The sequence below is a fragment of the Dama dama genome, chromosome 24, assembly GCF_033118175.1.
Source record: "Dama dama isolate Ldn47 chromosome 24, ASM3311817v1, whole genome shotgun sequence".
In the NCBI taxonomy this organism is placed as follows: Eukaryota; Metazoa; Chordata; class Mammalia; order Artiodactyla; family Cervidae; genus Dama; species Dama dama.
The window spans coordinates 62791411-62816759 of NC_083704.1; the positions used below are offsets into that span (position 1 = coordinate 62791411).

The window sequence follows — 25349 nt, forward strand, 5'->3', positions numbered from 1 at the left end:
GGTGTGTGTTCAGTGAAGACGTGTCCTTCCGACCGGGCGCTGCGTCCCAGAGAGGGATCGCTCACACTTGGGCCATCACTGTCTGTACTTGGGTGCCCACGGGCAGGGCCGAGCCCCGGGAGAGGACCCCTGGGAGCCCCCAGGACGGGGCGCCGCGGGAGGGGAAGCAGTCGTCCTGGGAGAGGTCCCCGCGCTGCGCTGCGTGTGGTCACCCTTCACCAGGGTAATTACTGCAGACGTGGCTGAAAGGGAACAAATTGCTGTGCGCTTGTAATTACAAATTGCGTTTCTGACACGCCAGGGGTTTCCAAACCTTGCTATCTGTGCTGTTTACACATACATTGCAGTCGTTTATGGAAATTACCAGCGAGGCCAGAGCTGTCAGTGGGTCGTGCTTCCTAAGAGATGCTCGCGGTGGCTGTGCTCTGGGAGTCCCCCCCGGGACTCAGGCTGAGCCTCCAGCCGCTACGCCTCTGTCCTGGGCTCAGGTTCTGTCTGCAGCCGGAGACTTTTCACACGTGGACCCCCGGCTGGAATCCCGGCTCTGCGCCGACAAGCTCGGGGGCCACCAGCCACGAAGCCCTCCGCGTCCCGGTATTCTTATGTGGACTAAGTAACAGAACTCGATAACCCGCTCTTGAGAGACCGCGGCGTCCGTCGGCAGGCCCTTGCCTCGGTTCCCAAGGCGCTCCCTGGGGCCTGTTGTCCTCTGTTCAAGATGCGGGGAGGCCCACAGCCCCGGAGGAGGGGACCGCACCCTGGAACCCCGCCTCCGGTCCCCCTGGCAACCAGGGAGCCCTCCCCCGCCTGCGGGGGTTGTGACCTCATGTCAGCTTTATTTCTTGCTGCAGAGAGTATATTCTCAGACCCCTGGGTTTCCGTTAGTGTGAGACGCAGGCCACAGGTGGGCGTGGAACGATTCTAGGTGAGCCACGGATGCTACATTCGGTGATGTGGAACTGTCAGATGTACCCCACTCCCCTGGGAGAAAGCTGTTCCCCTCCAGGCTCTTTCAGCCCCTCCAATTAGATTACAGATAACACTTTACACTGAATGTCTCATTCATGCCTCTTTATCACTCCAAAAAGGCTTAACTATAGGTCCTTCTTTTATAGGAAGTAATATATTTTCTAGGAACTAGTATATAAAAAGGCTGCAAGAAAGACAGTGGGCGCCGCCCCGCCAGCCCCCAGAGGTAATCATCATCCAGAGATATGTCTATCAGAGTGTGTGTATGTGTCTGTGTGTGTGTGTTTTCCCCTTCCTTGTAATATATCTTGTATCTCATTCCGTATCTCAATACAGCAAGCATCCTTCTGTTTTATAGCTGCCGTCTGCATGCATTTTCTATACTTTTAATCTCTGTTTTAAACAAAGACAGAACGAGCCTCAAGCATAGGCCTTCTGCTGATAACAAGCTCTGAGCAGGGTTTTATAACAGTGTTTGGTTTGGGTGATTTACTTTTATGACAAAATTCAATGTATGCTCAGCACGAATGACTTTTCACTGATGGAGCAGATATAATGTGTGTTGATATACAGAATACTATTAAGTAATTGGCACACAGGTGCCATGTGGTCGCTTGGAAAACTAACCTGGGGATAAATCCAGGCCACTTCTGCTGGCTCCCCCACCCCTGCAACACCCTCCTATAAAATGAAGCCCCTGCCCTATCCTCCAGCCTCATTCCTCACAGCTCACCCATCCCCACACGTCACGCCCCCATATAGGCTATTTCTGTACCTGGAGTGCCCTGCAGTGAGGTCCCATTCGTGCCGCAGATCCCAACCCAGGCCTCCCCTCCTCCAGGAAGCCCTCCCTGATGGCCGTCCCCCCACCCGCAGTTGTTCCCGCCCCTGTGCCAGGTCAATCACATGATTGCGCTGATCGCCCACCTTAGTTCCCTGGAGCAGCGCAGGGATCCTCAGACTCCTGCAGACGCCAGAATCACTGCAGGGTGAGAACGCGTGTCGCTCGGAATTCCCCGCTGGGGCTGCGGCGGCTGCTGCTGCTGGAACCACACTCCTGAGTCTCTCACTGGTGGAGGGCAAGTCGCGGGCTGAGTGTCGGCGTCCCTGGGTTCTCAGCTCAGCGCCGTCATTAGCAGGCTGTGTGTCTTTGCACATATTACTTACCTTCTCTGGTCTTTGGGGCCTCCGTGAGAAACTGAGATGTGAGCCCGCCTTGTCAGGCGAGTATCGAGACCGTGTGAACACGTGTGTGGAAACTGGGCTGGTGCCAACCAGTGTGGGTTGCCTCCAGCCCCCTGCCACCCAACTTCCCGAGGCAGGGCCCGCGTCTGTTGTGTCTCGGATCCTCTGTGGCGCCCAGCCTGTGCCGGGTCAAGCTGGATGAAGTCTTCCTCCCGCTGGGGCCAGTGAAAGTGCAAGTCACTCAGTTGTTTCCAACTCTTTGCGACCCCACGGACTATACAGCCCATGGAATGCTCCAGGCCAGAATACCGCAGTGGGTAGCCATTCCCTTCTCCAGGGGATCTTCCCAACCCAGGGATCGAACCCAGGCTTCCCGCATTGCAGGCGGATTCTTTACCAGCTGAGCCACAAGGGAAGCCCAAGGACCAGGGAAGGGCTTGGTTAAATCAATAACGTAAAGCAGATCGCAGAGGGGAATGTTTAACCCACTTAAGAGAAGCTGTCATTTTAGGAGCACTTAGCAGTGTCCGTTCGCTAACCAGGCATTAGAGCACTTGCTGTAAAAAGTGAACGCATCTATTCATTAAAGCAGAGGGCCGCCGGGGCTCGCTTGGCTGGCCCTTGGTGGCCATGTGGATGCAACAGATAGGAATCCGTGCTGCCAGCAGGGTGGTCCACGCAGGGCAAGGCCTCACCACCCCCCTCTCTACCGGCTGCGTGCAGGTAGCCTCCAGTGAAGCGCAGCTACTGGGAAAGAAACCCACAGACGTCAAGAACAGTTGTTCATTTTGCCCCCGGGGGTACCTCTTTTTAGAGACGCTTTAGCTAACAGGTTCCTTAAGTACTGGGCACCCTGGTTATGAGAATCAGTTTTTCTGAAGATCAGTTTCATGAGAAGAGGGGCATTGGCTCAGATCAAATAGGACCAGATGGGGAGCAGTGAGGGGACTGGCCTCGTGGCTGGCCCTGAGCCAGACTGAACCTGGTTCAACACAATCCTTTAGCTCATCACAGATTTATTGAGCACCTACTATCCACCAGGCACCTTCCGGATGCTAGGGACACCCTGGGTCAGCCATAAGGAGTCTGCCTGCAATGCAGGAGTCATAGGTACTGGGGGTTCGATCCCTGGGTTGGGAAGATCCCCTGGAGGAGGGCATGGCAACCCACTCCAGTCGTCTTGCCTGGAGCATCCCATGGACAGAGGAGCCTGGCGCGCTACAGTCCAGAGGGTTATAAAGAGTCGGACACGACTGAAGTGACTTAGCACGCATGCACACAGGCAGGATGGGGAGAATGAGGCTGGGCTTGATCTGGGGGTGGCCTGGGCTGTTCTCAGGCACAGAGTGGGCTCAGACCAGTCCTGGACAGACCGGAGCGTTTCCTAGAGCTTGTCCCCAGGGGAGGGACTTGGTGCAAGTGTCATGGGTCACGCCCCCTGCTCCCGAGGATCTGCTGTCCTTGTGCCGCCAGCCAGGAGGAGAGGGCTGAGCGTGACGGGCTGCGGTGGGGACACCGGTGATCATGTCCTGGGGCTGGCAGGGCACCTGGTGGGGAGAGGGAGGCGAGCAGTGTCATTCTGGTGCCGAGAGGGGTCAGGGAAGAGCCGTCACTGGTGAAGGCAGTTCAGCTTCTTGCTTCTAATTTTCTCCCTGATCTTGTCAAGCCCCTTGAATCTGCAAGAAATCAGGCAAATGGCCATTTCCCATCCACTTGAACAGACTCCAAAGTCAAGTGGCTGCAGCACTTGGTAGCCATAGGCCTTTTGCCCTGGAGACCCTGTCTCCAGGGCTTCAGGACAGGCCGTCCGTATAGCCTGGCTGGACTCAGCAGAGGGACGGGGCGGGGGTTGTTCCCCCAGGAGCGGCCAGTCTGGGGAGGGATGCAGTGAGCGTGTTCTCATCTGTGGCCACCACCCCCATCTTCCTGTACTTCTGCAACAAACCAACATCTGCTGTGCCAGGGGGGTGGTGGGGGAGGCAAGTGCTCCAGGGACCCAGGCTGGGAGGGCTTCTTGGAGGAAGTGATGGTTGCTGGCTGTTTTGTCCACTTCGTCAGTCACAGAGCATCACTGGGCATCACTCGGTCACTCCGTGGAGTGGCCCTATCCTGGTGTGGGGTTTCCGCTTCCTTGCCCCTGGGTCTCAGCCATGTGGTTCTGTTGTCCGCAGCCCCCTCGAGGCGCTTTTCCAGGCCCTTACAGGGTTATTCATCCATCTGTCACCTGCTGGCATAATAACGACTGCATCCAACGTTTATCGTGCATTTAAGCGCTCCGTATACCTCCAACCATGACGGTTCCCTCCGTCTGGGGCTTCCTTTCCCAGAGCACTGGGAAGGAGGCGCTAAGGAAAAGATGCCCAGTTCATGGCTGTACCCACACTGACCTGGGGACTCAGGTTCCTCATCTGAACAATGGGCAGCAGCACCCAGTCACCATGGACCCTTCTGGCTCTCAAGTTCCAAGGTGTGCTCACATTGAGGCCGCTTTCATCTCACCATCGTGGTCTGGTCTTGGCCAACCCAAGTCCCAGTGAGTTTTTTGTGATTGGGCTTAAAATTCCTCTGGTGCGGTGACAGGTGTCTGAAACCAGGCCAGACATGTGCAGCAATGGCCACATCTGAGCCCCATCACTGGGAAAATGATGGAGAGCTGCTTGAGGCTTGCAAGCATAATAAGTCTCTTTGAACTTTACTGTGGCACAAAAGTACCCATAGACAGTACAGAATTGAGTGAGTGTGACTGCATTCCAATAAAACTTTATTTAAAAAAGCAGACAGGGGGCCAGAGTTGCCTCCCAGGCCTAATTTGCCCTTGATCTATTCAGCTGAGCACCTCGGTGTTCCAGGCCCATAGTAGGCACAGGTAATGCTACAGAGAAGGACGCAGGCCCAGCTCTGCCCGGCAAGGACAGCACAGCTCTCGGCTGTGATGGGAGAGCAGGCGCAGGGGAACGGGACAGCATGGAAGGGGAGTTTCTGACTTTGATGGCGGGCGGGTCTGGGTGAGTTTCTGGGGGAAGTCGTATCAAAAGCTGAAACCCAAATCCTAGCTGTGAGCCAGCACCGTGGAGGGTGTTGCTGGAAGGGTGACGAGGGCTGGAGATTGGAGCCAGACCAGGCGTTGCAGGAGGAGGTCTGTGGGAGAGGGATGGCGAAGGCCAGCCTTTGGAGGTGTGGGTGCCACTGGTCTGGTCAAAGGAGAGCAGGAAGGCTGTGGGAGACGGGGAGGGGGGTGAAGTCAAGTTGTGGGTGGGCATGTGAAATGGGCCAAGGCAAGTAGATCAGGACTGAAGCTCAGGACGATACAGAGAAACGAAACATTTTCGTTCCTTTCTTGCCTTGTAGGTGGGCTCCTACTCACCCCTCAAGGCCAAGCCTCAATGTCCCTTCATCTTTGAAGCCTCTTGTGGGGCTGAGTGACAGGCTGCTTTCCCCAGACTGTCATAACATCATATACAGGGCAGTGTCTTCCCAATTGTGACTCAAAGCCCAGGCATGGAGTAAGCACTAATGTGTGTTTGCTAAATTAAACGAAAGGGCAAGGTGAATTAATTAGCCAGGGGAGAGGTGGGTGATGAGCCTCCCTTTACAGTTGAGGAAACAGAGGCTCAGAAGCCTAAACACTTTGCCCAGATGGCACATGTAAGATTTCTTGCCCAGTCTGGTCATTTCCACTCTGCAGAAAAATTGGCTTTCTCCACCTCTCCAGGCTGGAACTTTTCTCACTCGCCTCATGATTCCTTGAATTATTAATCTATGAGGCAGTTGACAGAGAGCAGAAGCAAAAGGCACACTGCAGGAAGAGAAAACAAGAGAATGAAGAGGCGTCTGGTTTCCCGGGACTCCATCCTCTGTAGTCCAAGTGCTAACAGGGAAATTCAATGCCCTTTCTCCAAATCCCAGCCGGAACTCTGTCGCCAAGTCTGTCCTGGCCAGCGGCGAGGCGCTGGGCCTGGAGAAGCGCCTGGAATCCTTGGAGAATCTGGGTTGTGAGCCACGTCTGGAGCGCTCCACAGCTGAAGGGAACTCTCTTGGCCCCATTTATTACAGCCTATTTTTAGAGGGCAGGTCAGGCTGGGGTGGGAGTTCTCCACCCGCCTCCCCAACTGGACCATTTCAACCCTACCAACTGTGTCCCCGCCCATCTCGCCACCCCCAACCAGGCTGCTGGGAAGGTCTTCTTCCAGAGCCCTGGCTGGCGGGGCTCCTGTTGTTCTTGATCCCAGCCATCCTAGTGGTGGTCGGTCACATACCTCATTGTGGTTTTGATTCACATTCCCCTAATGATTAGTGATGCTGAGCCTCTTTTCATGTGCTTATCGGCCATTCGTATATCTTCTCTGGACAAATACCTGCTTGGATCCTTTGCCCATCTTTAACAATTATTTATTATTTGGCTGCCCTGGGTCCTCACGGCTGATGCGGGGGCTCCTCTCCGTTGTGGCGTGCACACTCCTCAATGAGGCGGCGGCTCGTTGGAGCTTCCAGGCTCTCCGCGCACAGGCTCAGTGGCTGCAGCTTGCAGGCTTTAGAGCGCAGGCTTAGTAGCTGTGGTGCCCGGGCTTGGTTGCCACGAGGCATGTGAACTGTTCCTGGACCAGGGACTGAACCTGTGTCTCCTGTATTGGCAGGCGGATTCTTATACACTGCACCACCAGGGACGTTCCCTTCGCCCATTTTTGTAATTGGGTTATTTGCCATTTTACTGTTGAGTTGTAAGCATCCTTTATCTAATATGGATTGTTGTTGATGTTGTTCAGTCGCTAAGTCATGTCCAACTCTTTGTGACCCCGTGGACTGCAGCCCGCCAGGCTCCTCTGTCCTCCACTATCTCTCCCTGAGTTTGCTCAAATTCATTGAACAAATGAATTCATTGTTCATTGAGTCGGTGACGCTATCTAACCATCTCATCCTCTGTCGCCCTCTTCTCCTCCTGCCTTCAATCTTCCCCAGCATCAGGGTCTTTTCCAATGAGTCAGCTGTTAGCATCAGGTGGCCAAATTATTGAAGCTGAAGCTTCAGCATCAGTCCTTCCAGTGAATATTCAGGGTTGATTTCCTTTAGGATTGACTGGTTTGATTTTACCGTCCAAGGGACTCTCAGGAGTCTTCTCCAGCACTACAGTTGGAAAGCATAATTCTTCACCACTCAGCCTTCTTTATGGTCCAACTCTCACATCTATACATGACTACTGGAAAAACCATAGCTCTGACTATGTGGACCTTTGTCAGCAAAGTGATGTCTCGCCTTTTTAATGTGCTGTCTAGGTTTGTCATAGCTTTTCTTCCAAGGAGCAAGTGTCTTAACTTCATGGCTGCAGTCACCGTCTGCAGTGATTTTGGAGCCCAAGAAAATAAAATCTGTCACTGCTTCCACTTTCCCCCTTCTATTTGCCATGAAGTGATGGGATTGGATGCCATGATGTTAGTTTTTTGAATGTTGAGTTTCAAGCCAGCTTTTTCACATCCTAGACCTTATTAGATGCATAATTTGAAAACAGTTTCTCCCATTCTGTCTTCATTTATTCTTAATGTATCAAAGGTAACATCAGAAGCGAAGAGGACGGGTGTGGAGACGGGCTGTGCTTTGCTGCCCAGCCCCTTGCCCGGGAGCCTGGGCACTGAACTGGCCCTGGGGCCTGCCCCTTGCCGAGATGCAGGCTGAGCCAGCCCAGTCCTCCTGCTTCACTGTTCCCCACCCGCCCCAGGTCCCCATCTGGGGATGACGCTCCTCATTGGCCCCCCCTGCAAATGAAAGATTCTAAAGGCCATGTGAAGAAGCCCCTGCATGCGTGGCTTCCCACAGCTTCCGCCCCCTGCAGACCTGCCAGCTGCCTGGCCCTCCAGAAGATGGGCCTGAGGGTGGGGCGGCCTGGGAGAGGTGGGGTTCTGATCCTGTCTGTCTGCTTGAGGAGTCTCCCAACTACATCTGAGCATTCCAAAAGTGCGGGTGCCACGCACCGTGCCTGCCTCCAAGGGGCCCACGGAACATAAGTGTGCCAGCTGAGAACATGCCACGACTGCTCATGAGAGAGCCATGAGGGGGAAGGAAACCTCTTCATTAACCCAATTAAACTGATCCTCAGTTTCCCCTTTCGGCAAGTGGGACTGGTAGTAACTGTGTCACAGTGTTGTACTGAGGACCAAATATCAGTAAAAAACCTCTAAAATGCTAGTTAGTATCACTTTAAGCTTGCCTGGGGGTCTGGACCTTGTTCTATGGGTGCGGGGAGGGCAGAGGGTCTTGAGGGCTTAGGGAGAAAGAAGCTGCTTCCATCAGATCCTCACCAGAAAGCCCCCAAAAGGGTGTCCTCAGACTCGGGGGGGGGGGGGGGTGGGGGGGGGCAGGGGGCCCTCCCCTGTCTCTGGGGCAGGGGCGTTAGAGCCCAGAGCCACACCATCTGGGAAAGCGCGAGCCCCGTTTTATAAACCGAGGCCAGAGTCAGGATTGGCAGGGCTTGGCGCCGCTGGCAGAGTAGGCTCCAGTTGGCTGGTTTTGGGATTTTGTATCTGTTGTGCTCACACGCTCAGGAGGGACATATGTCTGCTAGGGGGATCCGTCTTGGAGCCAGTGCGCAGTCTTCCCAGGGGAGGGCCCATGGCTAGGGTGGGGGATGCTGCCGCGGGCGAATCCCGCCCCTGCGCAGGCCCCGCCCCCCGCGCGGGTCCCGCCCACTCCACGCCCCATGCGGCCTCGCCCCGCCCCTGCGGCCCCGCCCCCCTGAGAGCGGGTCCCGCCCCTCCCCACGGCCCCGCCCCTCGGCCCGTCTCCTCGGCCCCGCCCCCCGAGAGAGGGTCCCGCCCCCCGAGCGCGGGCCCCGCCCTCCCCTCCCCTCCCCCACGGCCCCGCCCCCGCCCCGCCCCCCGCGGCCCCTCCCGCGCCCCGGCCACATTCCTCCGGCCCGGCCTAGCGCTGCGCCTGGCGGGCGGCGGCGGGGCGGGCTCAGCCGGCCTGGGGCTCAGACTTGGGGCCGGGAGCGGCGGGGACCTGCGGGCGCTGGGCCGGGCGACCCGAGCTGGTCGCGTGGCTGGCAGGCCGGGCGCGGGCGGTCGGGTGTCGGCCCGGGTCCCGCGCGCCCGGCCCCGCCAGCTCCTGCCGCGGCCGCCATGTGGTGCCTGCACTGCAACTCGGAGCGGACGCAGTCGCTGCTGGAGCTGGAGCTTGACAGCGGGTGAGGACCGGGCCGGGAGGGTGTGAGTGAGCGTGCGGGGCCCCGGGGCCCGCGAACGCGGGGCGGGGTGAGCTCCTGCGCCCCCGTGACTGTCGGACGGGAGCCCGCGCGGGCGAGTGCCCTGGGGGCCCGCTGGGAGTGGATGTCCGGTGCTGGCGGGGGAGCGCGGCCAGCGGGCGTCTCTCCCGCGCCTGGCTGCAGGCCTGTTGCTGCCGGACCGGGGCCTGTGTCGGGCGGATCCCGGGGGGAGAGCGCGCGGGGCTGCGCAGGTGCGCTGGGGCACCTGGGCGTGCGCTGGGTGGGCTGGAGCCCGGAGGTGGGGTTCTGCGTGGCCCTGACTGAGCCCCGGGGTTGGGGGTGTCTGTCGACGTGTGTCTGGTGTGGTCAGGGATGGAGTCAGAGGGGATGAGTGTGTGTCCCAGAGACCATCCCTGATCTGCTCCCAGGGCCTGTGGGTGGGTGGCTGGCTGAGCATCTGCGGGCCTGTGTTTATGGAGAGAGGGGGAGAGTGTGTGTGTGTGCTGGGAATATTGATTTCCTCGCACTGCCCGCCAGCACAGCTGCCCCCGAGCTGTCTGCAGGCCCCTCGAGGAGCAGGGCTGGGGGGCGGAGGGGATTTGTTGACAAACGGTCCTGGCTTGTGTCAGGCCTCCTGGGAGAGGGGACCCACCTGCAGCCGTCTGATCTCTGAGTTCAGAAATTCTGCAGCTCCTGTCTGGCAGTTGCACTGAGAATGCACATATGTCCCCTTCCGCCCCCCGCGTGTCCCCCCCCCCCACCACCACCAGTCCCGGGGCTGGAGGCTCCACGTGGGGTTGTGGGGGGTGCGGTTCCCAAGGACCCATCGCTCCTTGCGTCTGGGGCGGAGGCCAGGCCGGCTGCAGCTGCAGGACCAGCTGTCTGGAGTCGGTGGCAGCAGTCCGAAAAGGGGGTGGGGGGTCCGTGATAGTCACATCCTACGCGTGCCGCTGCCGCACACAGCTGTCTGCCCCGCACTCGTGTGCATTCCTCTCCTTGTGGGACCACGGGCCAGTGGACACAGCCGTAAGCACAGCTCAGAGTCATCGTCCTGAGGGGTCTGCTTGTCTGTGAGGACTTGTTCAGTCTCACCCTTCCTGCTGGGATGTCCACGCCACCTCTTCGCATGTTTCCCCATCCTGCGTCCCTTCTCACCAGCAGGCCTTCCCCACAGCCCGGTCTGAATCTTCCAGCTGCAGGGAGGCCCGCTGGGGCCCGTTTGCGGTCAGAGCTGGTGACGAGCAGCTGCTCCTCAGGCCTCCGCGCAGGTGGGGCCCATTTGCTGCTGAGTGCCTGGGGGGAGGGTGGGAGAGGGTCAGCTCTGCCCTGGCCTGGGGAGGCTTAGCCAGCTTGTCCCCGACCCAGAATCCTTCCCGGTGGCCCAGAGGGGACCCAGCAGGCTCCAGAGGCCTCGGGACACCCCCAGTGTGTAACAGGTCCAAGACCACCCGTCCTGGAATGGCCGCACACACCCCCGCCCAGCAGCACACCGGGAACCTGTCCTGGGCGCTCTGTGGTCTAAGCCTCTCCCGCCCTCCCTTTCTACATGGACACAGTGAGGCTGGGGGGCCGGGGTCCTGACCAGAGTCTTCCAGGGCGAGCCCAGAGTAAAACCCACGTGTTCTGCTGGCAGCCTGCGCAGGGTCCCTGCCCACCCCGCCGCTGTCCTCGGGCCTTCGCTCAGGGAAGTCGGACTCTGAGCTGGTTGTGCTAATATTTACACAGCTCTGGCTCAGAAACACGGACAGGACTGCCAGCTGCACAGTCAAACGGGGTAAGGGCTACACAAATAGGTCTTTCTCAAGGAGTTTGGACTGGGCCCTGGGAGCTCCGGGTGTATGCATGTGCAAGTGTTACCTGGCTGGGCTCTATGGAACGTGGGATCGCGGTTGGCCCGGCGAATTCGTGAGTCCAGGGCAGCTCAGGGCATCAGGAAAGAGGGGCTCTCAGGGAGGCAGACAGACTTGATGGCAAACCCCAGCTCAGCTCTGTGAGGTCACGCAAGTTTTCATACCCTGTGAGCCTCAGTTTCCCCAGCCGTGACAGGAGATGGTGCCGCTGCTTCACGGAGGGGCCCAAGGCCCTCCCAGTGGGTCTGGGAGCCCTCGCTTGGCTGGCCTCCGTCAGACACATGGTCAACCAGGTCAGCGCTCGGCTCTTCCCACCACCCGGGACCCGGTGGGTTTTCTTCCTTCCTCTTTTGTAAATTTCCTCTGCATTGTGATGATGTGTGGAAAATCCGCCTGGTAATAAGCCCAGAGGCAGGGCAACCACACAGGGATCATGGACTTGGAGGCAGCCTGGGTCCCCTTGACTGTGTGTGTGTGTGTGTGTGTCTGTGCAGAGGCTGTTGAGTGGGATTGGTCATTGGTCCTCAAAAGCAAAGGGTAACGAGTTTAAAGGTCATTGCGGCTCTTGAAGAATTCATTGGTCTGGCCTTAGAGTGTCTGGCTATTCCCACCACGTGAGGGGAAGGTGGCGGTGATCATGGGGGAGGGCGTGGCGTGGTGCCTTCTGGCTGCAGTGGCTGCACCTGAGTTGAACGTGTGCCCCCCAAGCCCAGGGCCAGAGCTTGTGCATGGCATCAACCACGTGCTGGGCATGGCCGTCCTACACGCACGAGGCACCGGTGGACGCACACGCTCCCAGGCCCCGAGGGGGCTTGTTCTCTGGAGAGACGTGTGCAGCCTGAGGGGCGGCCACGTTGCATTTCCTGTGTTCCTTTATTCACTCACCAAACCGTTACCGAGACCTGCCTCTGCCAGGCCCCAGGCTCGGCACAGGGGGACAGACGACTCGTGGGGAGCCGTGTGGCCCAGCGCCCGGGCCTCCCAGTTGCACAGAACCTGACTCTTCCTAGCCACCTGGCTTCAAGCGTGTCGCCTCCCTTCTGAGCCTTGATTGTCGCATCCGTGAGATGGGGCTTGTGCAGCTTGGCCTGGTAGCAGCCTCCGCCCCGTCGCCACTTGCTCCCCTCTGCTTGGTTTCCTGCTGGTGTCTGGGGTGAAGGCTGGCCTCTGGAGTCTGCACTGGGGGCGGAACCACCTAGGTGCTCTCTTTGTTGTTGCTGTCAGTCGCTCAGTCATGTCTGACTCTTTGCAACCCCGTGGACTGCAGCACACCAGGCTTCCCTGTCCTTCGCTGCCTCCCGGAGTTTGCTCAAATTCACGTCCATTGAGTCAGTGATGCTGTCCAACTATCTCATCCCCTGTCGCCCGCTTCTCCTCCTGCTTTCAATCTTTCCCAGCATCAGGGTCTTTTCCAGTGAGTCGGCTCTTCTCATCAGGTGGCTGACGTATTGGAGCTTCAGCTTCAGTCTTTCCAATGAATATTCAGGGTTGATTTCCCTTAGGATTGACTGGTTTGGTCTTGTTGCAGTCCAAGGGACTCTTGAGAGTCTTTTCCAGCACCGCAGTTTGAAAAGCATCAATTCTTTGGTGCTCATCCTTCTTTATGGTCCAACTCTCACATCCATACATGACGACTGGAGGAAACCACAGCTCTGACTATATGGACCTTTGTGGGCAAAGTGATGTCTCTGCTTTTTAATACACTGTCTAGGTTGGTCATAGCTTTCCTTCCAAGGAGCAAGTGTCTTTTAATTTCATGGCTGCAGTCACCGTCTGCCGTGATTTTGGAACCCATGGAAATAAAATCTGTCACTGCTTCTACTTCTCCCCCTTCTGTTTGCCATAAAGTGATGACTCTAATAGCTTTTAATGCCTTTTTCGTACTTGGCTGGAGCTTCTCTGCTCCTTGATGGAAAGGACTGTTCTTTCCATCTTATTTCCTTGGTTTGCAGCTTCCTGACATGGAGATCGTTCATTGTGAGCTTCGGGCCCAGGTGTGGAGCCACAGCCAGGGTCCCCTCCCTCCGTGTATAGATGGGGAAGCTATGACGGCCTTGTTTTTTCCTCTTTGCTCAAAGGTTGTTATAATAATAATAAAAACGATAGCAACAGTTGCCGTTGGGTGAACTCAGTGAAGGACTTAGTTCTCAAAGCAGTTTTTGAGAAAGAGCATCTTCTGTGCCCCTTTCTCAGTTAGGGGAGGGTTACATGACTTGCCCCGGTCACCAGCCAGTGAGTCCAGCAGCTGAGATGTGGTCTCCGCCTGCCTGACTCCAAGGTCTGCGCTCTTCACAGCCAGGCTGTGACTCCTCCGGGACTCAGGAATCTTAACAGAACAAGTCACGTGGCCAATGGAACCTTTCCTGTGTTCCCCGCAGCACCGAACAGGAGTCTGTTCTGCAGTAGCCCCTGCTATGGGGATTCCCAAGGCCTTCCCGAACGTGCCAGCTGGCTGGCAGGCAGATAACAAACTCCGTCCATCCTCCTGGTGTCTTGCCGGACACCACAGACCCCGGAGCTGCTTCCCAAACACTCCAGCAGGACGCCGGCTGGACGAGGCCCCCTGCCCCCACGACTTGCTGCTCTCTGTGGGAAGCACGCTTGCCCCAGGCCAGTCTCGCTGTGGCGTGGAGTCTCGGGGACAGAGGCCGACTGTCCCCTGACGTGCCGAGGGGTTGGTGGAAGCACAGCCGGCCTCCGGGTGGCGAGGAAGCCCAGGGCCACAGGCTTCAACGTCACTGGGGGACACACGTGCGTGTGGGCTGCTGGCTTCCATCCCGTGGGAGGAGACAAGGGCCAGTAAGAAAGCTGGAGACTGAACAAGAGCCAGCGGGGAGCCTCCTGGTTCGGGTTCCCTGGAACGGCCCATGGTCCGGGCAGCGTGGGTGTCTGTCTGCTTGTCGACGTGAGCACTTCCTCCTGGGGCCCATCCCTGTCTCTGGCTGGGAGGCTTGGTGGTGTGAGAACTGGACGCATCTGTCCGAGGGAAACCTTGAAAACAGTGCCTTACTGTATCACAGTAAGAGCGCAGTAAGTGTGAGCTACGGCCGCAGTCAGGGCCATTCTTGACCCTGACTATCTCAGAGAAGGGCGCCTCCCTGGGAGCCCGGGCGTCGGGCATCGCGTCACATCCCGTTTCTGGGCCTGGGTGTCCCTCTCTGTGGGTGAAGAGCCGCAGGACCCGGGGGTCGTTTGTTGAGGGAGGGACTTGGGGCCGGCAGCTAGGAGGCAGATGCTGTAGACTCTCTGATCGCGGGCACGTTCCTTAGCCTTGCCGTGCCTCAGTTTCCCCATTTGTAAAAGGCAGGTGACGGGAGGCACTCCTCAGATGAGTTAGTCTGCATGGAGTGCTTCAACACCATGGAAACACGTAGTGGACAGTCACCTCCAGGTCTTTGCAGAGCCGGGGGCTACAGGACGCTGTTCCCAGCTGGGAGCGGGTGGCCCCCCCTTTGGCGGCTCACGGTGCACGGTGGCGTTGACCGGGGGGCCCCGAGGGCAGCCTGGGTGAGAGGAGGCACCCAGTCATGGGCTCTGGCGTATGTGCTCGTCCCGCTTGCAGCTGAGGGTCGCACCTCCCACGCAGGCTAGACCATGTTGTGTCCAGGGCCTCAACAGAGCTAGGGTGATGTTGGCCACGGGATGGCGAAGCGGCCCCTCGCGACTGGGCACACCCCCGCCAGTGCCCAGGACTTGCACGCAGGAAGGGGACCCTCACCTGGCTCTGGTGGGTCTGGAATTGACAGAGGTTTGAGCCACACTTGAAACCGGCTACAGGATAAAAAGGACCGTGTCTGACGTTTGGGCAGCCTGTGAACCTTGCACACACCTGGCCTCTCTGACCCTCTAAGAGCCTTGTGAGGTGGCTGGTATAAGTCCCATTTTACAGACGAGGAGACTGAGGTGAGAAGAATGAAAATCACGTAGTCAGGCTTTGCGCTGCGTAGATCTGGTCTTCTGGTTAGTGTATATCTTCCTCCCTCCCTGACGTGGTTGGGGGAGACGGGGCTTGAGCTCTCCACAGTGGGGAGGGGGGAGACGCAGGAAGCGGGGAGTGGGCGAGGAGTGGACCTGCCACCTGGGGCTCGGATGCCGCGCAACGCGCGGGGACGCACAGAGCCCACTTTGCAGAGCGGACGCGGCGCCCTCGGAGCTCTGGCCAGTGGCCTTGTGTCTCAGGAGCATGTTTGCCACGCCACGAGGTCACCTGGGGGTGAGAAGTGTCCTCCGGATCCCCGGGGCCGTGGGAGTGGGGGCACTGGGCGGTGCCGGCTGGTAGCGTGCGATCAGGAAAGGCCACCTGCTCCCTGGTCTTGCTTCCCCGTGTAGACCCCGGCAGGTCCGGGACTGTCCCAGCCGGGCAGGCGGCGTGGGGGGAGGAAGTGGCCGGGAAGTGCCTTTTCCTGTGCCGTGCGCCCGCCTGGGGCAGGCTCAGCCGTGCAGACCCAGGCTCTCTGTGCCCTCTGGCCCTCAGCTTTCTCAGAGTCATAAATTAAATGTGCTGGGTCTGTTACTTTTGTTCCCCTCACCTGGCCAAGTGGCCCAGGAAGTTAGATGACAGGCCTTGATGTGGACAGCAGATTCCTAGCACTGTTTTAAACTCTTTGCCATGGAAACGCCCCAAGCATCCGCGAAGGGCGTGATGGCCCCCACGGGCGCTTTTCCTTCTTCGCCCCTGGGTTAGGCAGATCCCAGACGCCGTGTGGATGTTACCTCGAGGTCCTGTCCTGTGGTCAGCCTCGTCTCTGGCGGCGGAGCTGGGGACCCAGAGCCCTAGCCGGCATCCCCGCCCTGGGCCCCGAGTGACGCCCACCCCACGGGGCAGAGCAGGCCCTCCCGTCAGGCTCCCCGTCCCCACGGGGCCCTGGCTGCTGCCCCTCGCTCTCCTGCACCCCCATCTGCCCCCAGACACACGGGCCACTCCTCCCGCCAGTCCCTGGGTGGCCTGACCCCTGGCCTCCAAGCATGCTCTGTCTGGCGTGGGAGACAGGGCTCCCCCCGGCCCTGCCTGGGCGGCCTCGGTCCCTTCTGTCTGTCCTTCCTGCAGCTCCGGCCCTGGCGCCTGGGTCTGTCCCCCCTCCCCACACTGCCCACCCCAGAGGCGGGGGTCAGCCCGGACCCCACACGTGTGTGTACATGACCGCTTTCCCGGCAGTGTCGCGGCCTGACACACAGCAGGGGGCTCTGGCTCTTACGCACGTGTTCTTGCCCCTGCCCCCGCGTCCAGCATGGGGCTGGGCACACACCGGGCGCCTGACCGAATCCAGCCAGAGAGCTGCCCAGTCAGCGCCCCGCTCCGCTCCTCAGGTCGTGGGTCCGCGCTCGGACGCCTGTCTCTGAGCAGAGGCTTGCGAGGGCCTCTGGGAGTTGCCGTTGGCCTCACGGGGGCCGTGTGAACTGCACGGCACCCCCGTCTCACGGCTGAGAAGTGGAGGCATAGAGGGGCCCAGCCGCCTGCCCCAGGGCGCACAGCCCCTGCCTGCCAGGCGCGCCAGACGGGCAGGGCTCTGGGCTGGCGTGGGAGGTCCAGGGGCAGCGTCCTGAGCCCCCAGGCCCTCGCCGCGGGGGCCGCATGTGGAGGAGAGGGGCCTGTCGGCCGTGCCGCAGATTCGGGTCCTGAGAGGCAGGCAGGAGGGGTCAGGGTCAGACAAGGCAGGTGCCCCCCCAGGAAGAGATGGTGGAGGCGGGGGCGTCAAGCGCTGTGACCGGGGCCGGCGGCCAGTGCTTGGTCAGTTACATCCCCTCGGTGCCTCAGTTTCTCCATCAAGTAAATGGGCAGGCGAGAGGGCCCCTGCCTCGGGAGGGTGTTGCCTCCAGCTCTGAGCACGAGCGCTCTCTGGCTCCCGGCCCCCAGAGGATGATGACGGGGTGTCCGCACTGTCCCGCCCCGGGGTGTTGGACGGGAGGCAGGTGTATGGGAACCCCGAGCGTCATGCTCGCCTGTGCTGAGATCCCAAGACTGCCCTCCAGGGGGACAGACGTGCACCTCCCGGGGTCAGCGGGCTCCCGAGGCCTCTTGCGGGCGATGCCCCCTCCGCTGTGGGCACCCAGCGTCCCGGGAGGCCATGGACACCTCCAGAGGCCACAACACATGGGGGACAGGGCCCTTTGGGGGGGGTGGGTGCTGGCCCCCCCACAACCGTGACAAAGATTTTAAGTCGGCAAGGACCTGGAGGATTTGCGGGTTTACAGGGCTTTGTGGGTGGGGGTCTGGTCAGGCAGCTTCGGGGCCCCATCTGGGTGGGACAGCAGCGCTGGGCCGACAGCGTCCCAGGCCCCCGAGCAGGCCCCGCGCCCAATCCCGGCCGACAGGGTGGGCCGCTGGCAGGAGGCCTGTGTGACAGGGCCTCCTCTCCGCCCGCCCGCTCTCCCGAAGCCCGTCTCCCCAGCCGGTGCCTCCTCCCTGCCCTGTCGGGCGTCCCTGGGGCCCGGCCCGGCCCTGTCTGCTGGAGCCTGCCACAGAGAGCTGCTTTCTTTAAGTCCCTTTTGCGCGTATGGAAATAACTAGAGGCCTCTGTATTTAATTTGGCTCAGCCGGGAAGATTTTTGGCCGTGTGTGTATGTGTGTGTGTGTTCGGAAAAATCTTTCCAAGTGTGCCCTGGCGTCGGAAGCCCGAGTCCTCCTGAGGCAAACAGTGAGAACCAACAAGGGCTGCCCTGGCTTGGCTGTGGGGTCGAGGGTCTTGGCAGAGGGTGGGTGGGAAGCAGTGGCCAGTGAGACACACGGACGGGGAGGGGCAATGCCGTCTGCACTTGAGACGCGGCGAGGGGAGCGGCGGTCCCAGTGCTCAGGTGAGCCGAGCGCGGGCTGAGAGGACGGAGCTCTGTGCCTGACACCTGGGGTCCTGGCTCCCCGCACATGCCGAGGCTGATCCTGGCCTGGACTCCACGTGTCCCTGTCTCTTTCTGGCCTCGACAGAACCTCACAGGCTGTCTGCTGAGCCCTCATGTCCCATGTGCAGAGCTGAAACAGCGCCCTGCGCTCACCTGGGTGCTTGCAGTTGGCACGGCAGGTCCTCACTGGGTCCCCACGCGCCTGCTGGGTGGTGGCGAGACCGATGTCCATTGCTTCGAGGAGGCCGTGGATGTCCAGAGCGGGGAGGCCACCTGCCTGGGGTCACTCAGCCCAGCAGTGGGGCAGCTGGAGTTTGACCCTGTCTGGCCTCCCCCCTGAGCCCAGCCCCACGCTCCCTGCGGGCGCTTCGTGAGCTGCAGAGCAGCATTGCCCACACGGAGGGGTGAAGGGGGCTGTCCTGGGTGGGTGCACCCCAGGGTGTCACCTGGGCGTCCTGGTTCAGATGGACACTTTAGGACTTGCCTCATAGCTCAGTCGGTAAAGAATCTGCCTGCAATGGAGGAGACCAGGGTTCAATCCCTGGATCGGGAAGATCCCCTAGAGAAGGGAATGGCAACCCACTCCAGTATTCTTGCCTGGAGAATCCCATGGATAGAGGATCCTGGCGGGCTACAGTCCATGGAATCGCAAAGAGTCAGACACGACTGAGTAACTAAACCACCACTCTCCGCGTGAAGTGGAGGAGGGAGAACGTCTGGTGAGTGGAAGCTCGGTGGCCACGACGACCACGGGATCACGGTCATCATCCGTGTGATGGCGCCACGTCGGGGGGACCCTCAAAAATCCAACTGTCGGAGGGGGAGGCAGAACAGAAGGCAGGGCCGTGCGTGAAGCCGTGGGAATTCCAGGGCCCTGCCCCCGGGGACTTGGTGTTCTAAGTCAGGCTCCCTGAGGACGGCCGGTCCCAGGGCTGCAGGCCTGACTTCTGAGTTGGTCATGAGTTCTGGTCCTCGGCAAGCCTGTGGAGCAGACACGGCCAGCAGGAGGGTGGTGTAAGGCCCGGAGCCCGTGGGTGTGGTCGGGCCGCAGAGAGCTGTGGGGACTGTGACCAGTGAAGAGCAGACCCCCTGTGGGCGTGGCTGTCTCCATGCGGGGACATGCACCCATGGGGCCTGACCCTGGGGGCCCGTCTGGAGCTCTGTGCTGAGACCCCGTGAGCCCCCTCGAGGGGACCCCCATCCCCCCGAGAGCTCTGCGTTCTCATCGGCCCATGAGGAGACGCCGGGTGGGCGCCAGGCCTCCGGGGCTGACGCCAGGGTCCCAGATGGCTGGGCCCCACCCTCGTCTCTGTCCTGGCCCAGATGGTGCTGGGGAGGATAAAGGGCTTTCTCACAGCCCGTCTCTGCGCTTGGCTGCAGGGCTGGCGTCAGAGGCCCGGCTCTCCCAGGATGCAGGCCTGGCCCCTGGCCTGCTGCTCGGCCCCCTGGCGTGTGGGGTGAGAGCCCCAGGCCGAGCGGGGCCCCCTGGGACTGATGGTGACGCCGTGTGCGTAGCACCGCGCCAGCAGAGGCCCAGGCCAGGCTTGATGGCCGGCTGTGTGCGCCAGCCCCCACCCAGAGCCCCGGGGCTCCCCCGCCAGCTGGCATCTAGCCCTCCTGAACGCACACGTTAGCCGCCCGCCTGTGAAGGGAGTTGGCTTGCACCTCCCGTCGGGGACCCCGTTGGTGCCGGCCCGCAGGCCTCCCAGGGCTGGGCAGAGGGGGCCCACGGGAGCCACGCCAGAGTGTCCCCGCGGCGGCTTTGTGACTCGAGGCCTGGAGAGCAGTGTTCTGGGCTCAGAACAAGCGTCTGTCCCTCTGAGAAACATGCCAGGCCCGCAGCCGTCTGGGGTGGCAGGAGGCGAGCGCAGCAGGCCCCGTGCTGGCCGCGCCTGCCGGCTGGAACCCAGGGATACCTGTCTGCCCGCCAGGCCCTGTGCAGGGTGAGCAGGGAGGGAGTGAGCCTGGCTGCAGGCGAGGGCGAGGTGGCCTGGGTGCCATGCCAGGGGCGGAGAGGGGGGCCCGCCCAAGGATCCTAGAGGGCGGGTGTTCGGGGTCCTAGGCCCTGCCCCACGAGGGAGGGTGGGGGTGTCCCGGGCCCAGCTCCGGACCCCACCGGCCTGTGGGCCTCGTCCTTTGCGTCTCGGCGTGTGCTGAGCAGATGGATGGGTCCATCGAGCCCCCAGTCACAGGCAACAGCGCTCCTGTAGCATCGCCGTTCACTCGTGCAGCGAGGGCTCTCTGAGCTCCCCAAGCCCTGGCCCCAGCCCCGGGGGCCTGAGCAAGGGGTGTGCACCCTCCCCCCCACACTGGAGCCTGCTCTCCGAGGCGGAGACACGGCAGAACAGGCCTTCAGGCTCCCAGCCCACAGTGCAGAGCCAGGGGCGGCGGTGGAGGCGCCGGGAGATGGTGTGGTGGCCGCAGGACCCGCTTCCCCGCCCCTCCTGCCAGGGTGACCCTCACGCCCCATGCTGGCTACGCTCTTAACCCTGGGCCCCGCCGCGCTGGACCCGACTGCAGCCTCTTGGGGCTGACCTCTGACCCTCCGGCCGTCCGGGCTATTTTGATGGGAGTGACTCAACGGGGAGCTGCGGGGAGGTCCGGTCTGGCTCCAGCAGGCGGGCAGACAGACCTTCTTTATGTTCGGAGCGAGGCCCGTGCCAGAGACGCTGGACCCGCCCCCTCCCCAGGGGCCGGAAGGGTGACTTGGAAACAGGCTGGCAGGCCAGGGCGAGGGCCTGGCAGCCCAGCAGACGCGTGTTCCTTCCCTCTGGCCATGCGCTGGAGAGAATAGGCCTGTCTGAGGAAGGGCGCGGCCCCGGCCCCCTGGAGGGGTTCCCGGCCATCTGCAGGGCTCCTCGCCCTGGTGCTCTGTCCCCTGATCTATGCCCTGCGATGGCAAAGCTGAGGCTCGGGCAGGGGGCTGGACCCCCCACACAGACTCTCACCGCTCACATTGGGACTCCGTGGGGTGGTGAATGCCCTATGGGCCCCTGGGACCCAGGGCAGCCCCCCACACCCCACAGCGCTGGCATCCCAACAGCGCACTTCTGGTGGGCTCGCGGCCCGTCTCGCCAGCAGCAGCTGACCAACAGGGAGATGCTGGATGCTGGTGCAGGGAGCAGGGCTCTAAAAATAGCCTCCCGCTCAGAGGAGTCCATTGTTCCGAGTCCTGGATTTTTATACACGTATGCAAGCCGCTCCCGGAGGCCTCTGCGCCCATAATTAGCCCTGGTGCTACCGCCCAGGAGGCAGAGTGGGGCTGGACCTCGTCCCCAGCAGGACAGGCCTCAGGGCAGCGGGGGTCAAGGCCGCAGTCCTTGCCCCGGAGGGGATGGGGCAGTCAGGCCAGGGAGCTGTGCCCACGTGGCAGGGAAGGCAGTGGCCGGACTGCCGGCAGTTGGTGGAGGGGGCGCCCTTCCGTTCCCCCCCAACCCCCACCCTCAGCCACGCCCTCCTCCCAGCCACGCCCTGCCCTCCTTCCAGCCACGCCCATCCTCCCAGCCATGCCCTCTCCTCCCCGCCCCTCCTCCCAGCCCCGCCCCCTCCGCCTCCAGCCACGCCCTCCTCCAAGCCCCGCCCCTCCTTCCAGCCCCGCCCCCTCCGCCCCCCCCCCCCCCCCCGTCCTCAGCCCCGCCCTCCTCCTCCCCTGACCTCGCCAACCAGCGTCCCCCTCCCACCAGCACCCCCCATTCTTGGCCTTCCCAGCTACGCCGTGGCCTCTGCCCCCCCAGCCCCCCAGGGTGTCTTCTAGGACGCGAGGACGGGCATGGGCATCTCCCTGCTCCGGCCTGTCACTGGCCCGCGGTCCAGCCGCTTTCCCCTTCCCCCGTCACAGCCAGCACAGGCCCCTTGTCACCAAGGGTCGCTGAGGGTCGCTGCAAGGAAGGATGGAGGTGCCTTTGCAGAACACCACTGCCATCCTCCCCGACCACCACCCCAGGTGCACCCGGGACCCTTCCCCAGCCTTGCCCTGGTGCAGGGGTCCAGCGCCCCCTCCCTGTCTAGCCTTGTGGGGTCCGCAACCCTCGGGTTCCTGCAGCCCCAGGCATGGACCACCGGCCCTGTGCCCACAGTGGGCCCCGCCTCCGCTGCTCAGCCTCGAGAAACAGGGGTCCTGAGCCGAGAAAAGCCCTCTGTCACCGCCCGGGGTCCCTCCTGGGTCCAGACAGCGGGCGCCTGCCTTCCAGGGAGCTTCCCACCTCGGGTGCTGGGGCCTGGGCTCTGCTCGCCGGCCTGCAGTGCCCCGCGCGTCTCTGTTACTGCTCTTGATACTGTTGATGTAGCGTCCCCCGCGTCTCCAGCCCCGACCTGGCTGTGTCACAGAGCTGGCTTCAGTGGATGTTCACGGACCGGAGTTGCCAGCCCGGGGAGAGGGGCTGTCGGGGGGCTCCTGGGGAGGTCAGGTCTTTCCGCGGGCTCCCGGGTTTCATGTCTACATTGTGGTCTCTGTGCAGCCTGCCGCCCGCGTCTATGGTTTGGTGAATAAGACTTTCCGGGTCCTGAGAAAATCTCTAGAGAGGGCAGAGCTGGCGCGCTCTTCAATCACTCTCCTCTTTAAACGCTTTGTTTGTTCATCACTCTTGGCTGTCCTGGGTCTCGGTTGCGGTGCCCGGCGTCCGTGGTGGTGCCGTTTCTTGCAGATCATGGGCTGTTGCAGCAGGACCCTGGCCGGGCCCACGTTTGGAGGCCGAGCACTCGCTGCGTGCACAGCCCTGGGGTGGTGAGGACCATTCGCTGGTGTGAAACCAGGCTCAGGCCGGGGGGCGGCACGCCTCCGGGGGTCTTGGACCGTGGCTGAGGCTCTGCGCCCTCGGCATCGGTGAAGCAGGCCCGGCCCCGGTGCCTGCGGGACAGGCAGGCGGGTGTCCACCCAGGGCTGGCAGCCACCACTCAGCTCAGCGATGGATGCCACCCAGGAATATGTTCTCCACTCATTTTATCAAAGAGAAGCCAGAAATCGGGATGAACGAACATTCCTGGTGGTTAGTTCTAACGTAAGAAAGAAGAGGACGACAGTGACCACTGCTCTGTGTAGACCCAACGGAGCCACGTGGGCAGGACTCGGGGGTGGGCGTCCGGGGGCGAGACTGGGGGGCGGCAGGGAGGGGGGGGGCTGGCCGGGTCACTGGGATTCCAGGTGACCCACAGGTCACGACTGGCCGGGATTCCTTTAGAAGTCCAGTTTCTGGGGCCAAAGCGCGGGCTGACCCTTTGAATTCCAGGGATCTCCTGATGCAGGCAGGAATCCGCTGCCGAATCTCCCGGGAGAGTCTGGGGACCAGCCCGGGTTGGGGGCCACGTGTCCAAGACCCTCTGCCGGTACCTCGAGTCTGCCCGCTGGGCACCCCGAGGGAGGGCTGGCAGTGCCCAGCCAGAGGGTCCTTGTCCTTCTAGAGCCTGAACGTTATGGTGGGGAGGTAGAAAAGCTTCCGGCTTGCCTTTAAAAGCCCTGTTTCTAGACAATCCTCAGTCATGTTTGCGGGTTTTCATGTGGGTTTTCTGCACAGAGGTCGTCACTTCGGGCGGGTTCCAGTCTCTGTGGCTCCGAAACCCCACCATCCCCTGACCCAGGGCCGAGACCGTCTCCTGTAAGTCCCTGCCCGCCCAGCCTGGGTCCCGCTGCACAGACCTGGGGTCCGTGCAGCAGACAGCGCAGCCCTCGGGAGCCTGGGCCCTTCTAACACGGCTCAAGCGGCTGGGAGCATACGTGCCTCCGGGTGCCAGACGCTGCTGTGTCTGGGTTCCCAGACCTCGCGGCACCAACGTTCCCGCAGATGGCGGCGTGGTGCTGCAGAGGTGCAGCCGGGAGGGTGGCGGGGGGCTGGGGCTCCCTGAGACTTGGAGCAGAGAGCTGGAGGAGGTGAGGGCGAGCCAGGTGGCTGTCTGGGAAGACCCCAGCAGAGCGGAAGCACGTGCAAAGGCCCTGTGGTGGGAGCGCATTAGGGTGTGAGGGGCTGTCCTGCAGAGCCTTCCAGGTCACTGGGAGGACTTGGCTCTGAGCCCCGGGAGGGGCAGCCGACAAGGGACCCGGTCCAAGCTGTGTCTCGACGGGTCCCAGCTGCTGAATGGGGGAGGCGGGGGTGTGGTGGGAGGGGCCGGAGGAGCCGATCGGGAAGCTGTGGCTGGAACCCAGTGACAAGGCAGGGGCTGCATGGGCCGGACTGGCCCCGACGTGGCGAGGTGGGGGGGCGGGGGGGCAGGCCGAACGGTCCGATGCTGGCTCTCTGGAGGGTGGCAGAGCCTGCTCTGCTGACGGGTGACGCGCGGAGTGTGAGCAAGACGGTTGCCAGGAGCGGCCATCAGGTTATTGACTGGAGCAGCTGGAAGGACAGAGTTGCTGTCAGCCGAGACGGGGCGGCTAGCGGGGGTGAGGGGCCCGCATTCCAGGGGTCCACCGGGCAGCAGAGAGGGCGTGTCCGAGGCCGGACACTGGTTCATTCGGCTCCTCTCTGATCACTGTGTATCCCCATTAAAGCCGACTGGGGACGTGGGTGAAAGCCAGACCCTCCCGACCCCCACCCAGCCCTCAGGGCAGCCTCGACTGTCCAGAAGGCTCATCCCCTCCCTCGGCTTGGAGACAGTGCTCCTCGCTGCCCGAGCAGAAATCACGTTGGGTGTTCAGATGGCTGTTTGGACAGCTGTGGCTCCAGCCTCCCCCAGTCCCTCAGCAGTGCCTGGAGGCCCTGAGCACTCACCGGAGGCCCTCGCTGCCTCAGCGTCCACCCATCCTGACGTCCTTCTACCCGACCTGCCCACCAGGGGAGGTGCCCAGCATCTCCCTGAGAACAGGAGGTTCCCAGCTCCTCACCCCGGGAGGGCCAGGCCTCAGTGTCCCCTGGTGGGGACACTGCTTAGTGGTCCTAAGGACCACTGAGCAGCTGGTGGGGACACTGCTTAGTGGTCCTAAGGACCATTGAGCAGCTGCGGTCCCGGCCATGATGCTTGGGGCCTCCCTGGAGGCGGGTGTGGATGACCGGCGCAGGAGCAGCCTTCCGGGTCCCCGAGGAAGGCCGCTCTGCCCCTCCTTGTTGGCACACCAGCTCTGTGTCCCTTCACGCACTCGTCTCTCCCTTCAGATCCAGACCCCCGTGTCCTTGTCTGCTGATGCTCGGGGCCAGGCCAGCCCTCGGGGAGGCTGGCTGCCTCCAGGTCCAGGCACGTCTTGCAGAGTCGAAAGCCTGGGAGGGTGACCTGCACTTGAATCCTGGCTGTGGTCCTAGCTCTGCAACCGTGGGCACACCCCGAACCCCGAGTCTCCCTTCTCCCATCAGCAGAGGGCGGGAGAGCCAGGCCTTCTCCATGGGGTCACGGCAGGG

General features: G+C 61.6%; 1 protein-coding gene across 4 annotated transcripts in view; it reads left to right on the forward strand.

The window, feature by feature from the left end:
- Positions 1 to 25349, forward strand: part of IQSEC1 (IQ motif and Sec7 domain ArfGEF 1) — a 140165-nt gene that overhangs the window by 78394 nt on the left and 36422 nt on the right. Inside the window, exon 1 of one of the 4 annotated variants that reach the window (XM_061128977.1) lies at positions 9260 to 9328. The exons of the other annotated variants lie outside the window; for them this stretch is intronic. Within the exon in view, the coding sequence (XP_060984960.1) occupies positions 9264 to 9328 (65 nt within the window). The 5' untranslated portion in view covers positions 9260 to 9263. Of the gene's footprint in view, positions 1 to 9259; positions 9329 to 25349 lie in introns of those variants that run through there. 4 annotated transcript variants of the gene reach the window in all.